Here is a 15,438-nt window from a genome sequence, read left to right on the forward strand (position 1 = left end):
AACTAATTGACAAAAACTAGCACATGGATTATTTTGTATAGTTCATGACAATATCCTATCTAGATTAGAAAAAGAATCTAACACAAGTTAAAAAAAAATAGTACAGTACAGCTGTTCGGTCAAAAAATCGGAGTTCGAACGCCGGTAATGCGTGAGTGCGTATGCTAGGTTGCGATGCTGAGCGGCGTACGGGTGTAGATCGCTCTTTTCATGACCAACTGTTATCGCGTGCGGACGAGCTTTGTTTTGCTTTCGCTTTTAACATAGGTGTACGAAGTGTTTTAGCCCCTAATTATGCCTCCGAAGAAAGTCAGTGCAAGCAGCAAAGTTGCTACAGGTGAAAAAAGAAAAGTAGTGCGTACAACTATTGCATTTAAGAAAGAAATAATAGCACCACCGTCCACCTGCGCCTTCTGCTGACCACCACAAAGGTAAGAAATCCTATTCATAATTATTTTCTTTATCCTTTTTATTAATTTTACATGTTCATGTTAGCGTAATCTTTCGTACGGAAGATTACGATAACGCGAACGTACGATTAGCCTGGGTTAGCTTTAAGTTTACGTTAAACATTCAGTAAACATTCAGGGTGTTGGAACGGAGCCCAACATTGAGGGTCTTGGGACGGAGCCCCCTTTCCAATGAACCGCTCACCACTTGTTGTGGAGACCCGGGTGCTAAATGACTTGTAAACGACCTGATTTTTTTACTTTTACACGTTCATGTTAGCGTAATCTTTCGTACGGAAGATGACGATAACTCGAACGTACGATTAGCCTGGGTTAGCTTTAAGTTTACGTTAAACATTCAACGTAAACATTCAGGGTGTTGGAACGGATTAAAACGATTTACATTATTTTTAATGAGAAAAATGATTTCGGTGATCGAACAAATCGGATTTCGAACAAGGTTCTGGAACGGATTATGGTCGAGAACCGAGGTTCCACTGTACATGGTATAGTATACTGTTTTGCTTCATTAAAGATCAGTTTTCTACCAAGATTAGATCATATAATGGATTAATTAACTCATTTTTGCACAGTTTTTTACCTTACAAAATCTAGCACATGGATTATTCTGCTTAATTTATGCCAATTTTCCTTTTTATCTTACAGAAACACAACAACTAATGGATCAAGGGAATCAACACAATTCTGCCATTTTCATCTCCATTTACCTGCGTCTCCACTATATGAAACATATCAGCTCCGTTCCCAGCCAACCGATTGGGGATCCTGATGTCCACCGAGGACCCCGGCAACCCACTGGGCCCGTTATTGATCACCTGAAAGACGAAAGATTTGTAAACACCCCGAGGAAAAAAAAACGATGTTTATGTGTTGCCATGGTTACCTGAAAGGTGACGTTGAGAGGCTGGAAGCTGCACCCCTCGCCCGGTAGCTGCACGAAACGCGAAGCCTCCACCGAATTGCCGTACACGAAGGAGCTCGGCGTCACCACGCTGCAGCCAAAATCGTGTTTACGTTTTATTCAGAGGGGGTGAAAAAACACGTGTGTGATTTAAAGAGGTATTAACGTTCTCCTTGGTAAAGGAGATAAGAGCCAGATGTGCCTTGCCGCCTCCCTTAGCGTTACACAAAGCAGACATACTGTGGTTTTACATCCTTTCCCCCCCTACTGATAAAACCATCCCAGATAAGACCCTTCTTGACAACTCTCACTCCTTTATTTCCTGGCCCTCTTTTTTTCGCACAATTGACTGTAAGTGACGTCAATGGCAGCGAATGTGTTCAAGTCTTTGTGTGTTTTTATTTAGTGACTAGATCAAGGGTGTGCAATCCAGCCCACTAAACAAAAATGGTAAAAATATGACAATATAATGTAATATATTATTTTTCTCAAATTCTAAATATTTCAAAACTAGGTACAGACGCTCCCCTATAAGAAAACCTGATGCGGTTGAGAAAACGGTTGGATCGCTTTTTTTGGCCACTTTTTACCACGGAGGAGGAAGGCACCTAACTCTTGAAGCTCATTTCCCAAAAGTAAGTTAAACTTAACTTTATTTATCTTTATAGAGCATATTATTTTATGAAATGTCTACAAAACAATACAGGTTACTTATACAAGGCTTAAACATACTTAAATACACCTTACAAATACAAAATATATCACTGAAGCAACTTACGAACAAATTCAACTTATGAACGATCAACCGGAAACTATCTTGTTCGTAAATAGGGCAGCGTCAGTATACCAAAAGCGGAAGATAATGTTGCTTAATTAGGGATTTTTATTTTGTTTTATTAGATTATGTTTTCGATTACTTTTTAGCGAATCTAGAAACAATATAAGAGCAATTCAGATAATATATTAAGGGAGTTTTTATTATGATTTAAAAAAATATATCTTATATATTTTAGAAATATTTGTTTTATTCTATCCCAAAAACAAGACGAATATTTATAAAAACTGTTATACCTAAAGCCCAAGTGCGTAATATTTGACCACTAGATGGCACTGTTGTCTAATGCAAAACGAAAACCAGTGCCATGACAAGCAACAAGATGGCAGACAAATTCCACTATGTAGACGAAATTCAGATTTCTCGACCTTTGATGATTTCGTTTGTATGAAAATAATAATAATAATAATAATAATAATTTCCTTGTATTGTCATTCTGTGTAACAATGTACACAGAACGAAATGTCGATTGCATCTGACCCGATGCAGCCGCAGCCAAGAGAGGGCGCCGCCGACCACTTTTTAAGTCTTAGGAATGACTCGGCCGGGGCGCGAACCCGAACCTCCCAGTCTCAAAGCGGGCGCCTTACCATCTAGGCTAAAATGAACATAGGTATGATAGTTCATGTATTTTTGCCTAGTATTTTTTTGCTGGATGAAAGTTTTTGTACCACTAGGAGGCACGAAGTATTACACACTGTCCCTTTAAAACACGATGTTGCTTATTTGGGGATTTTTTTTATAACAGATTTTATTTTTAATTAAATTGTTTTATTTGATTTCCTTTAGGATCTGTTTCTTATTCCATCAGAGAAACAAGATACAACATCTTGAACATATTTCTCATTTTATTTTGAAAAAATGACATCAAGCAGACGTCGTTTTACACCCCTTCCCCTTTAGTGATAGAACAACCAATACTCCTTCATTCCCCGGCTCTCTTTTTGTGCAATTGACTGTCAATGACGTCAACGGCAGTAAACGTGTTAGAGTGTTGGTGTGTTTTTATTTTGATTATTTTTGGGGGATGACTCTTACCCTGTAATTGTGGTGTCCGTCTCGTGAATAAGCGGGATGGAAAGATCCAGAATGTTGTCAGAGAGGTTGTGCTCAGGATTGGCGCTGAAAAAAACCCCGAAAAATTAGTTATTAGTTATTTCTTTGAAACTACTAACTTTTCATTGAAACACAATTATATTGTATTTATGTGAGCCGATCTCCTACTGTAGTTTGAACGCCGTGCACCAATGTGCTTTATTTATGAAGAATATATCACTAGATACTGTTTTGGGGGTGCGCCTTATAATCCAGTGTGCCTTATAGTCCAGATAGCAAATAAAAGCCAATTTTAATTGTTATTTTCATTAATACTAAAACACGGTTCAGTTCTCTTTGAAAATCATTCAGTCACTCTTTAATATGTACCTCTTTGCTTGCACCAAGAACCGCAAAGTGTCATTCTCCCCAGAGATGTGGGTTGTGTCAAAAAGGACTGCAAAATGATACTAAAAAACAACAACACAGAAATAGTATGACAATAATTCGTACTCTGTGAACTTCATCCTGATTTACCTTGGTCTGGGCTCTCATGAAAGGAAATCCCACGCTGCATCGGAGGAAGTCGGAGTCCAGGAGTTCGCAGGAAATGCCCTTGTCTTCCTGCAAAAAGAGATAGAATGAGTCTGGGGGGTGAGCCAGACGGGCTGGAGACAGAGGAGGCGAAATGGGAAAAGGAAGTCCTCTCAAAGGCTGATGGGGGTCGGGGGGCCGAGTAATCACTTTTGATAGCAGCCATGTGCACAAAAAAAACAAGGATACCGGTTTGATAAGCTAAAAGCCACAAAATAGCCCCGGCCCCTTGTTAACGTGCTCTTTATTTGCCCTCGCTCGTAACAATCTTTGACCAGGGATAATGGATCATGGCTGCACAGGTGCTGTACATGTTAAGTGAAAAGAACAAAAAAAAAATCCGCGAAGCATGACACAGAATTGCTTTCTCGGCCACTGCTCCCAGGAATAGTTGACTGGGGATACCGGATTGGGGCCAAAACCTTTAAATTCGTTTTAGGAAGGCTACGATGGCACACCTCAGCAGCCTGAAGCTAAAAAAAAGAACTTTACGGGCCCTTGGACTGGGGACGATGGATCATGGTTAAAAGAGTGCAGTTCATTCGTAAATAACGGCAAAAAAAGAGCCGCCAGGCCTGACAATTGTGCGCTCTGCCAATCCCCGCTCGCTAAAATATGCCATTGGACATAATGGATTGCTGCTGCACGAGTGCAGTTCACCTATTGGTGGCCAGAACGGCAAAAAAAAATTGATGATCATGGATCGCCTCAGTCAAGTTCATTTTAGGCTAAAATACAGCATCAGCAAAAAAAAGGCCACTAGGCCTGACAAAAGTGCGCTCTGATAGTCCCTGCTCACCACAATATGCAATCGGGCATAATGATTGCAGCTGCAGGAGTGCGGTTCACTTTTTGTTGGACAGAACAGCAAAAAATGCCGCCAGGTTCGTATAAAATGACCAAAAACTTCCTCTGCCCGCCCCCGTTGAAACAATATGTGAACAGGGATAATGGATCACGGACACATGAGTGCAGTTCACTTTTTAGTGGACCGAATGCCAACAATGAGCTACCAGGAAATGTGATCTACCAGCCCCTGGCTCTTAGCAAAGCAACCGGGGATAATGAATCACAACATTTTTTTTGTACGAATCAGGGGTTACTATGATGGTACATTATGTTATTATTATGATCAAAAAGTGATCGGTTAGTAGACTGATGTTATCCCCTAACCACGCGTGTCGTACGTGTCGTAGGGGCACCATTTCCTGTGGTTCGTCTTGGACAAGTACAGCCTGGTGGCGCCCATCCCTCTCTAGGCCAACATTTGTTTCCACCCGGTCACCTACCGGGGAACTGATCATATCGCAACAAGAATATGTGCTCATGTTTCGTTTAGGTTTATAGAGTTCTCCATTGTTCAATGCATGTATGTACATCATGTTATTACTATGTTCTCACTATATCATGATGAAGAAGTCTTCATAATATTACAGCTAGCATCTATTCTCCTTGTTTGTTTGAGTTTATACAAGTTGAACGCATGTAGAAAGCGGAGACGGCGCACTCACACAAACATATGCGCTAATCTGTCCGAGCGAGTGAATTGGCTGAGTTCCAAGCCTGGTGTTTGGAAGCTTGTCCAAATAAAATGGAGCTCGGACGGCTGCGCTGTGTAAACATTCGGGCCCTGACCCTGCAAGCGCCCATGGTTCTCTTCACCCCGCAAGCATCGTTGCGTCTTCTCTTCACCAAAAGGTTGACTGCAGAGGTTGACACTCCATTGTGGGAGCACAAAAACCGCAGACTTGTGTCTTGGAACATTGTGAAGGCCTTTATATTGACTGCTCGACAGTACACGGGAGGGTTAGGTCGTTTCTGCTGCCTTGGCCATGTCAGGTTTTGTTTTCGTTTTGGTTAGGACATTTTGTGAGTTGTTTGGTGACAAAATGTTTGTTTGTTACTTTGTTCCTGTTTTGTTTTAGCTCCTACTTCTGCTCCCCTGCACTTGGGTCCACCCGCACAACGTAACTGTGGATCTGACTCACCATTTTAGCCCGAGAGGGTGCGAACATGGGGGGAGTGGCTTGAGAGCACACGGCTGTGCCTAATCAGTTTCCAATCTGCACCCCATTATTCCAGCTTCATATATTGACCAGCTCAGTCAGCTGTTTTATTCTCTTGCCTGGTCCTTGCTTTTCATCTCCCTGGATCTCACCAACAACCAAATGCATTCTTTGACCTTGCAAGCTGAGATTTTTTCCGAGCTTTGTATTCATCTATACTGTTTTTTGCTCCCATTACACAGCACATTTGGTTAAATGCTTTTTTTTTAACTGCTGCCATGTATGCATTTGGGTCCGCCTCTCTAATAGCTAACAGGTTGCTAGAGAGCACTTGGATGATCCCACAGAAAATGTTTGAGAAGTTTGCTAGAGAGCAATAGAAAGATCCAGAAGACAATCTTTTAGATGCTTGCTAGAGAACACTTGGAAGATCCAGAAGAGGGTATTTTAAATGTATTTTAAAAAGCACTTGGATGAATCAGAAGAAAATCCTTTTCAAGGTTTTCTAAGGAGCATTTGGACAATCCTAATGAGGATATTTTGGGTGTTTTGTAGAGAGTACTTTGATTATCCCGAAGAAGATTTTTTTTTAGAGTTGTACTAGTGAGAACTTGGGTAATCTGGAATTAAATTATCCATTAAATGATGTTCTAGAAGTTTACTAGAGCGCATTTGCATGATCCAAAGATGATCTTTCAGAAGTTTGCTCGAGAACACTTGGAAGATACAGAAGAGGGTATTTTAGAAGTATTCTAAAAAGCACTTAGAAGAGGATATTGTAGATGTTTTCTAGAAAGCACTTGGTTGATCCAGAAGATCTTTTAGAGGTGTACTAGAGAGCATCTGGATAATCCAGAATAATTCAAAGATCCATAAAATTATGTTGCAGAAGTTGACTAGAGAGCATTTGTATGATCCAAATATGATCTTTTAGACATTTTCTAGAGAGCACTTAAATTATACCAAAATAATGTTTTAGAAGATTGCTAGAGCATTTAGAAGACCTAAAAGAAAATCTTTTGACCACTTGGGTGATCCAGAAGAGGACCTTTTAGAAGTTTTCTAGAAGGCAGGTGGATAATTAAAAAGTGGATCTTTTATAAGTTTGCCAGGAGGAACTTAGATGATCAAGAAGTGGATACTTTTAAAAGTTTTCTAAAAAAGCAGATGAAGGATCCAAAAGAGGCTTCTTATGAAATTTGAAAGAGAGCACTTTAGATGATTGAAAAGAGAATATTTCAAGTGCTTAGATGATCCAGAAGAGGACCTTTTAGAGGTCGTCAATAGAGCACTTGGATGATCCAGAAGAGGATCTATTAAAAGTTCAAACGATCGTTCTCACAGTTTGCTAAAAAGCATTTGAACGATCCTGAAGAAAATTGTTTAGAGGTTTACTATAGAGTCAACTGGATGATCAAAGAAAAGGGATTCCTCTGCTCCTTACTTCAGTTCTGCTGATCCAGCAAGGGGTGGCAGTGAATTCTCACATAATTATGTCTCCGAAGACTGTGTTGAACCAATCACAAGGCTGGAATTTCCTCCATTTCCTGTACAAATCCATTATAGCCCTTCCCGTCAGACTGCACCAGGGTCTGTTTACTGATGATCCAGCTGGCAGTAAGTCTTTCAGACTGGAGACATAAAACTTTCGGCACGAGGCGACACGACTGTTTGCTCCACACTTGACTTTGTGGCTTGCTTACATTGTCGGGCAAAAAAACACTCGCAAAATGTTAAGTGCCAGCAGGAGTGTTTCGTGTCATTACAAACAGGTAATGGAGGAAGTCTATTAGGACAAGACGCAGCTGTTTATTTTTGCAAACCTTAGTTTGTGTATACATTAACATTCTTCAACTATTGTCAATGAATCAGGATGTGTATCTTTGAAAGAAATTTTATTCTTTCCTAGAACATAAAAAAATAAAAGTTCAAGTGAATATTTACTAGCTTTCCCATTTCTGGTCACGCCTGGTGTTCCACAGGGCTCCAATCTCGTCCCACCTGAGTTTTAATCTTCTTCACCTATATTTCCATAATTATAATGTCAATAACCACTATGACACGTGACTCCATCGCTACTGATAATCCAACATTTTATTTTTAAAACCTTATATAATTGATTTTAATTATTAATTATCAGTCTTATTATATATAATTTTAAGAATCATTTTTGGGACAAAATTGGGTAAAAAAAAAAAAAACATTACCTAAAACTGCCAAATCCTCACTTGAAATAATTAAATACGTTTGTCTCATTTGAAATATATTTCTTTTTTAACTCTATATTTTTTGAATGAATATAGATAAAGTAAAATAAATAAAAGTAAGGAATAGTTCATTCAGAAACAGGCAAAGTAACTGAAATCTCAGTTTAAATTAAAAAAAATAACAAAACAAATTAATAAAATAAGTCTCATGTAAAACCAATAAGTATTTTTCAATGTATTTGAAATATATATTTCAGCAAAAAAATACAGTAATGAAATAGGCAAAATAGTGATTGATATCTCACAGTTTAAATAAACAAATAACTAAATAAATTAAAAAGATATCATTTAAAAATGATAGTTATTTTTCAATCTATTCCAAATATACATTTTAGCTAATAAATAAATAAATACTGAAATATAAATATAAATTGAAATCAAGCAGTAAAAACAATTAAATAATTAAAAAAATAATTAAATTAACAATTCTTCTTCAATGTATTCCAAATTTACTTTACGACTAAAAAACAAAAATAAAAAAATATCAAATGTAAAAATACTTCTTATTTTTTAATTAATCCTGAAAGTACATTTTTGCTCACGAAATAAATAATGAAATAAGGAAAATGTTCGTAGAAAAAGGTAAAATTATCTCACAATACAAATAAATACACAATTTGAATACAAAAGTAAATATTATTTTCCAACTAAAATATCTCATATAAATGTTTTTTTACACCTACAATAAAAAAAATAGTCAAGTCAAGTTTATTTGTATAGCCCTTAATTACAAGAAGTTTCAAAGGGGCTGCACAGACCACAGACGATTACGACACCATCCCCTGATCTAAAAGGCAAGGAAAAACTCAAAAACCTCAACATGAGGAAAATGAAGAAAACCTTGAGAAGGGGACTGAACATGAGGTCACACCCCTTCCAGGATGACCAGGCCCAAATGGATGTAGCATTAACAAACAACAAAATTAAAAATAAAATATAGAATTAAAGTATAAGATAAAAAAATAGAAATTGTCAACATAAAATATAAGTCATTTATAGGCTTAAAATATAAGCCTGTTTTAAGACTAGATTACTAGATTATCTAGTAGTCAAATAATACTAGAAAAAAGAACTACCACTGGAGCAATATCTATATTTGTATGTGTATTTTGGATTTAAAGGCATTTGCTTCCATTTGCCGCGTCCACCCTAAATAGTTAACAATAAAACAACATAAGAGCTGTCAAGGCAAATATTTCGAAAAATGACGGTGATAAAATAAGAAGAGCCCAGCTGCTGTAGCCCTGCAGGAGTCCTTGCAGCGTTGCACAAGCAACAGTCTTCCCCGTTTTTCTGACAGTTTTCATTGCAAGAACAACAAAAGGCCTCGCTCTTAAATCTGAACAAAGTTCCTGCTGGGTTTCCTTGAGGAAATTGCCTCAGGGGTGAAGTAAGACGTCACATAAATACAACACACATCATCACTTTGCTCTAGTACCCTAAAAACCTCTCCCGGAGAACTAAATTAGAATTTTATTGTCACGAGGACTTTCCATGAGGTGTCAACATTCATTGAAGAGACACTGTGTGATATTTAACCACTAGATGTCGCTGCATAGTGTAATGAACGTGTACAACGCATGGTCTGTAGGCCAAATGTGGCCGGCCATATCATTTGAAGTGACCCGCGAGAGCTTTAAAAGTCAGAGTCCAAAATAAATGGGTAAAAAGAGTGCTTTGACCAAAAATTTCCCACAATGCCTGTCGCCTATGATATCCGCGAAGTGGATATCGCTTAGCGATGAGTGGAACTGAGTAATAAATTATCCTAAAAATATCCAAATATTTGGTTATACAGCGATACCTCGACATATGAGATGAATTTGTTCCCGGGTTGTGCTCATATGTAGAATTGCTTGTATCTTGAGTACATTTTCTTGATACGAAATAACTGTAAAACAATTAATTTGTTCCTGGCCTCCCAAAAGCATCCAAGATAACCCTAAATAGCTAAAAAAAAAAACACATCTTCCTGATAACCAAAAAACACATACAAATTGTAATTGAACACAAAAATACAGTAATAAGATAAATAAAATGATATAACATGACTTTAAAGCACCGGTCTCTAGTGGTACAGTTCGGAAATTCTCGTAACTTGGATTTTCTCTCGTATGTTATGCAAAATATTTGCTCAAAAGACATCTGGTATCTTGGATTTCTCAGAGCTCGAGTAGTTCCCATGCAGAGAAATCGCTGTAATTAATCTATAGCATATTATATATGTGTAGTGACATTTTTTCAATGTAACTGTAATGTTTGTGACTTGAATAATACATTTAAAGTTACTTTACATGAAGGAGTAGTCACTTTTATTTAACATACCAATTACTGTGTTGCCCATTCTGCAACTGTTTTTCCTTAATAAACAAGTTACTGTGTGTAATTGTAACACAAGGCTAAGAATAGATGTTAGTTCATTAAGAAGTGTTCGACATCGATATTTTTTGTTTATTTGAGCTTTAAGTTGAAAAATATAGCCAAATAATAATACTACTTCCGTGTTTTCTGCGCCACTTTCGGTTCTGCGATCTGGTTGTCATCAGTAGTCTCACACATTGGCTGATAGGTTGCATGTTCAATCTATCTCCATCCATGTTGAAGATTAACGAGGCAATGCTTTGCAGTTCATTTTGATCTCAATGCATTGTAATGTACTTTTGCAGTTTTCACCGTCCGGAGAAGGAAATTATAGATTCAGTTTCACGTCCACTGTGGTCATGTTCTTGATTCAACCCAGTGTCATAACAATGACACTAGAGTTATATATATCTACATTTTTAAGTTTTCTCGGGCCCTTTAAGGACAATGGTGACGGTTGGTTTACGTTAATAGTAAAAATTAGTTTGATGGTGTTGTGAAACAAAAAACGAGTGCTAAAATCCACAAGGAAGACTACAAACTACGGAAACTCAAGGTGAACTAACTGCACCATGTCCTTCTCATTTCTTTGCACACCCTTTCACAACGTTTTTGGTTTGTGGGGATTCCCTTAGAGGCAAGATGGCGGACATCAATTCAAATTTCTTAACATATGATTTTTTTTTACTCAAGAAATGCACGTTTTCTATGATAGTTTGTGTATTTACTTATTATTCAAATCAATCTTTTTTTTTTTTTTAACCACTAAGAGACGCTCAATAATACACATTGAAGCAACGGTACACACGTTGAAGAACCAACCTTCTGCCAGAAGTTGATGTAGAAAATCTCTCGTGAGAAGTTGAGGTAGACATTTGTGTCGTAGGCGTCGTCTCCGGCATTGGAGATGGTCAGGTTCAACGAGATGTTCTTGACTCCTCCAAGGGCCAAATGGGGCCCGCTGTGTATGCTGATTTAAAGAGAGTCAGTAATATTATAAAAGATTAAAAGAAAAATAGTCAAAATTTTGTCTTAAGACCTATTAAAGAAAGTTACAGGACAGGATTTGCGGAAGGCTATTTACCCGGAAGAATTACAGTATTGGGCCAATGGGTATCGGACCAGTAACGACCAAATATGGGGTTATTTGGCCATTGCAAAAAAAAAAAAAAAAAAAAAAAGACCCAATGATATATCTTGTCATTATATTTCAGCAGCCAACACTACTTGTAAGATTCTAGGCATTTATTTTGTTCATTAGAAGTAAAACGAAAACTTGGTTGTGTCTCCTCGCTATCTTTTTATAATCTGCATAAGGCACTGGGGAAATTGGCTTGTTAGAACGATTCCAAGCTTTTATGTTCCCCATGAGAGGATATATATTTTTTTTTTAGAAGAACAGTAGCAGCACAACTTGGTCGTGTCTCCTCTCTACCTTTTCTTATTGCGGGTAAGGCACTGGAGAGCTTGGCTTCTTAGAACGATTTCAAGTTTTTATGTTCCTCACTAGAATATATTTTGATTCTCTATAGAACTATCAGCACAAATTGGTCATATCTCCTCTCTACCTCCTCATAATGCGGGTAAGGCACTGGAGAGCTTGGCTTCTTAGAACGATTCCAAGCTTTTATGTTCCCCATTAGAGGATATTTTTAATATTTTTTTCTAGAAGAACATTAGCAGCACAACTTGGTCGTGTCTCCTCTCTACCTCCTCACAATGGGGGTAAGGCACTGGAGAGCTTGGCTTCTTAGAACGATTCCAAGCTTTTATGTTCCTCATTAGAAAGTTTTTTGATGCTCTATAGAACTATTAGCACAAATTGGTCATATCTCCTCTGTACTTCCTCATAATGCAGGTGGGGCACTGGAGAGCTATGCTTGTTAAAAGCACAATGTTTTATGTTCCCCGTCAGAAGATAAGTTTGATTTTCTATAGAACTAGTAGCACAACTTGGTCATGTCTCTTCTCTACCTCCTCATAATGTAGGTAAACCACTTGAGAGCTAGGCATGTTAAAAAGTTTCCAAGCTTTGATGTTCCCAATAAAAAGATATTTAGATTTTCTATAGAAGTGGTAGCACAACTCGGTCAGGTCTCCTCTCTACCTTTTTATAATGCAGGTGAGGCAGTGGAGAGCTTGGCTTGTTAGAAAGATTCCAAGCTTTTACTGTATGTTCCCCTATTAGAAGATAATTCGATTTTCTGTAGAACTAGCAGCACAACTTGGTCGTGTATCCTCTGTACCTTTTTATAATGCGGGTGAGGTACCGGAGAGCTTGGCCATAAACAGTCACATAGCTCAGGATGTGTATGGGCTATTTTCCCAATTACACTTTATTTATATTGTGTTTAGAAATAATGCACAACTTGGTCTTGTCTTCTCTATACCGCTTTGTAATCTACGCGAGGCACCGGAGTGTTAAGCAATTTTTCAATCAACAGGGTGAGATTTTTAGTGTGTGGAGTAAATACAGTAAATAAATATATACATTTAGATAAAAAATACAAATCAGCTTGCATTGGGATTTCCTTAAATTGCAAACATCCTGTAAATACAAAAAAAGACCAAAATTGAGCCAAAATTTGCCATTTTTAGGACACCATTGCTCGACCTGAACACTTCCAGGACATTCGAATAAATTCTGGTCGTCAATGTTCCATAAAGCTAAACTTTGTGGAGGTGTCTCATTGTCCTGCATGCCAACAGGTGGTTTCCACTTATATAAAGGAGGGAAGTGGAAAGTAGTAAACCATCTGCCTGATCATTCCGGCAGTTCTGGGATATAAATCAATAGGAAAAAGAGCATCTAAAGAGACGTAAGCAGAACAGATATTATTATTAATGGTTCTTTATATTGCAATAGAGTTGAATTATGGTTTAAATACAGTGGATACAATCTTGTAGTTATAGTACACCCCAAGGCATTAATACATTCTAAGGAGGGTATTGCAATGTGAATTTGCCATATAGTGAGGGAGAAAAACCTATCACTCATTCAGTCACTCACTCAGTCACTCACTCGACCTGAGCTGGTCAGGTGGAGTAACTGGCGGATGCAACAAGGAGTGGGCAATGCCAGATTAAAAATAAAACTGATTTTAAACCTTTTGAGGATTGTCATGCCTTTAGAAGATTTCCTTGGTTTAATTGCCTCCTTATACATAATAGTCCTGATTGTTGATTGGTTACAGACACATTTCTTAGCGAGGGTAACGATGCGTGTGTCTTCTTTCTATTTCTTGAAAACTGAAATATGATCTTCCATTAAAGACCTGCAATGTCTTTATAAAACACATGAGATTCTTAACTCAATGAAGAGAAAGAAATCATGAGAGTAGTTCAGCTAATAGAATATTGGTATGTTAATGATGTATTTTCAATGATGCCAACCAAAAGCGACAGAAATCATCATACGCACAAACTTTTTCATGGTTATCATGTTTTTGCTCCTCCTTTTCGCATCATTAGAATATTTGGGTCCCCGTAGCTCATGAATATGGTACAAAAAATACAGATTCTCTCACTGATGCAAAGTCTTTGCTGAGCGCATGAGATTCTGAACTGAGAGAGAAAGGCGTAGTGGGAAGGAGTTCAGCTAATAGCATAGTAGCATTTTTTTTCACGATGCAAACCGATAACAGACTAGTATTTTATATGACTTATACCAATAACTCGTCACATAGGCACAAGCAAAATATTTTGTTGTCGAATTCATCTAGAGGGGAAAATACCGTAAAGAGTGGCAAAAACAAACACAAGAAAAAGTGAAAACATTGTAAGTGGAGGTCGCTGGATCTACTGTAATAGAGTTGACTTTATAATTAAAATAATAATCATCAACTCAAAAGAGAGGGAACTCCCTGCATGTGCATGGAAACGTGGACATCCTCCAAGTGTGCGTCATGGACCCACACCCAACACAATGTCCAAAACCAGACACTCAATAAGAACAACAAGCTAGCAATGTTTTTGGTTTTGTTTACCCCGATAGCAAGAGCTTCCCGTGGAGACGCAAGTCGGCGGCGCAGTCGTCCGACAGGCAGTTCTTCTCGAACCAAGTCTGAGGAGAAAACACAAAAGTTCTCAATTTGGCTTCTATTTCAGACTAGGGGGCAGCATTGTCAACAAATCGTGAGAGTTGTGCTTATTTATTGATGTTTGGCTAAGCAGTTTTTCCATGCTGGGGTGAGTCAAGGGGTGCTCACACTTTTATGTAAACTTCTTAGAAAAGGCAAAATAATCCATATGTCACAACAAATGAAATATTTTGCAGATGCTCCCTTACTTGCGACCATTTGACTTACCAAAAACGGTAGATACGAATATTTTTTTCGGGATGTCGAAAAATATCCGGACATTGCTGTAGGTTGGATTTTGTATCGTGTGCACCTTTTTCCGAATACAGCACATTACTATAGTGCTTCTTTCCGCTTCTACCGGCGTGTGGTGGGGCTGTGAGAGGTCACCCAACGTCCACCCAAAGAAGAAATCAGCTTCCTCTTCCTAGTTTGTGTACAAACATTCTATACTGTATCTCCAGCGTGCTAAGAACTTTAACATTTTTATAGTTTAATATCTCGTGCATCAATTCAATATGGTTGGTGTAAAGTGTAAAGAAGAAGAAGCTATTTCTTTTGAAACGAAAAGTGGAATAAGAAAGCTTGATGCAGTTGAGAAAATGGTTGGATTGCTTTTTTTTGGCCACCTTTTTACCACAGGAGGAGGAAGTCGACTAACTTTTGAAACATATCTTCCAAAAGTAAGTCAAACTTGTCTAATGTTTAGAAGAGACATATTTGCACATAATGAAAACACCCCGTTATCATATGAACTTTCTGAGGTATCAATACGAGTGTAAGGGTGCTCATAACTATATCTTACTAATAAACAAAGTAAGTATTGATCAATTGATTGATAAAGTCAAGCACTACTTCCAAAACTACTTTTAGGAGAGTAATTTTCCGAA

The 15,438-nt window shown here is 37.9% G+C and overlaps 1 protein-coding gene across 1 annotated transcript in view; it reads right to left on the reverse strand.

The window, feature by feature from the left end:
• Positions 1 to 15,438, reverse strand: part of itga9 (integrin, alpha 9) — an 87,340-nt gene that overhangs the window by 13,444 nt on the left and 58,458 nt on the right. Inside the window, exons 17-23 of the mRNA XM_088351446.1 lie at positions 14,456 to 14,532; positions 11,292 to 11,439; positions 3,779 to 3,865; positions 3,632 to 3,711; positions 3,245 to 3,328; positions 1,354 to 1,462; positions 1,178 to 1,285 (exon numbers count right to left, since the gene is read on the reverse strand). Coding sequence (XP_088207572.1) covers positions 1,178 to 1,285; positions 1,354 to 1,462; positions 3,245 to 3,328; positions 3,632 to 3,711; positions 3,779 to 3,865; positions 11,292 to 11,439; positions 14,456 to 14,532 — 693 coding nt within the window. The remainder of the gene's footprint in view (positions 1 to 1,177; positions 1,286 to 1,353; positions 1,463 to 3,244; positions 3,329 to 3,631; positions 3,712 to 3,778; positions 3,866 to 11,291; positions 11,440 to 14,455; positions 14,533 to 15,438) is intronic.

The sequence above is a fragment of the Urocampus carinirostris genome, chromosome 13 (assembly GCF_059441175.1).
Source record: "Urocampus carinirostris isolate Australia breed hairy pipefish chromosome 13, RoL_Ucar_1.0, whole genome shotgun sequence".
Taxonomy (NCBI): Eukaryota; Metazoa; Chordata; class Actinopteri; order Syngnathiformes; family Syngnathidae; genus Urocampus; species Urocampus carinirostris.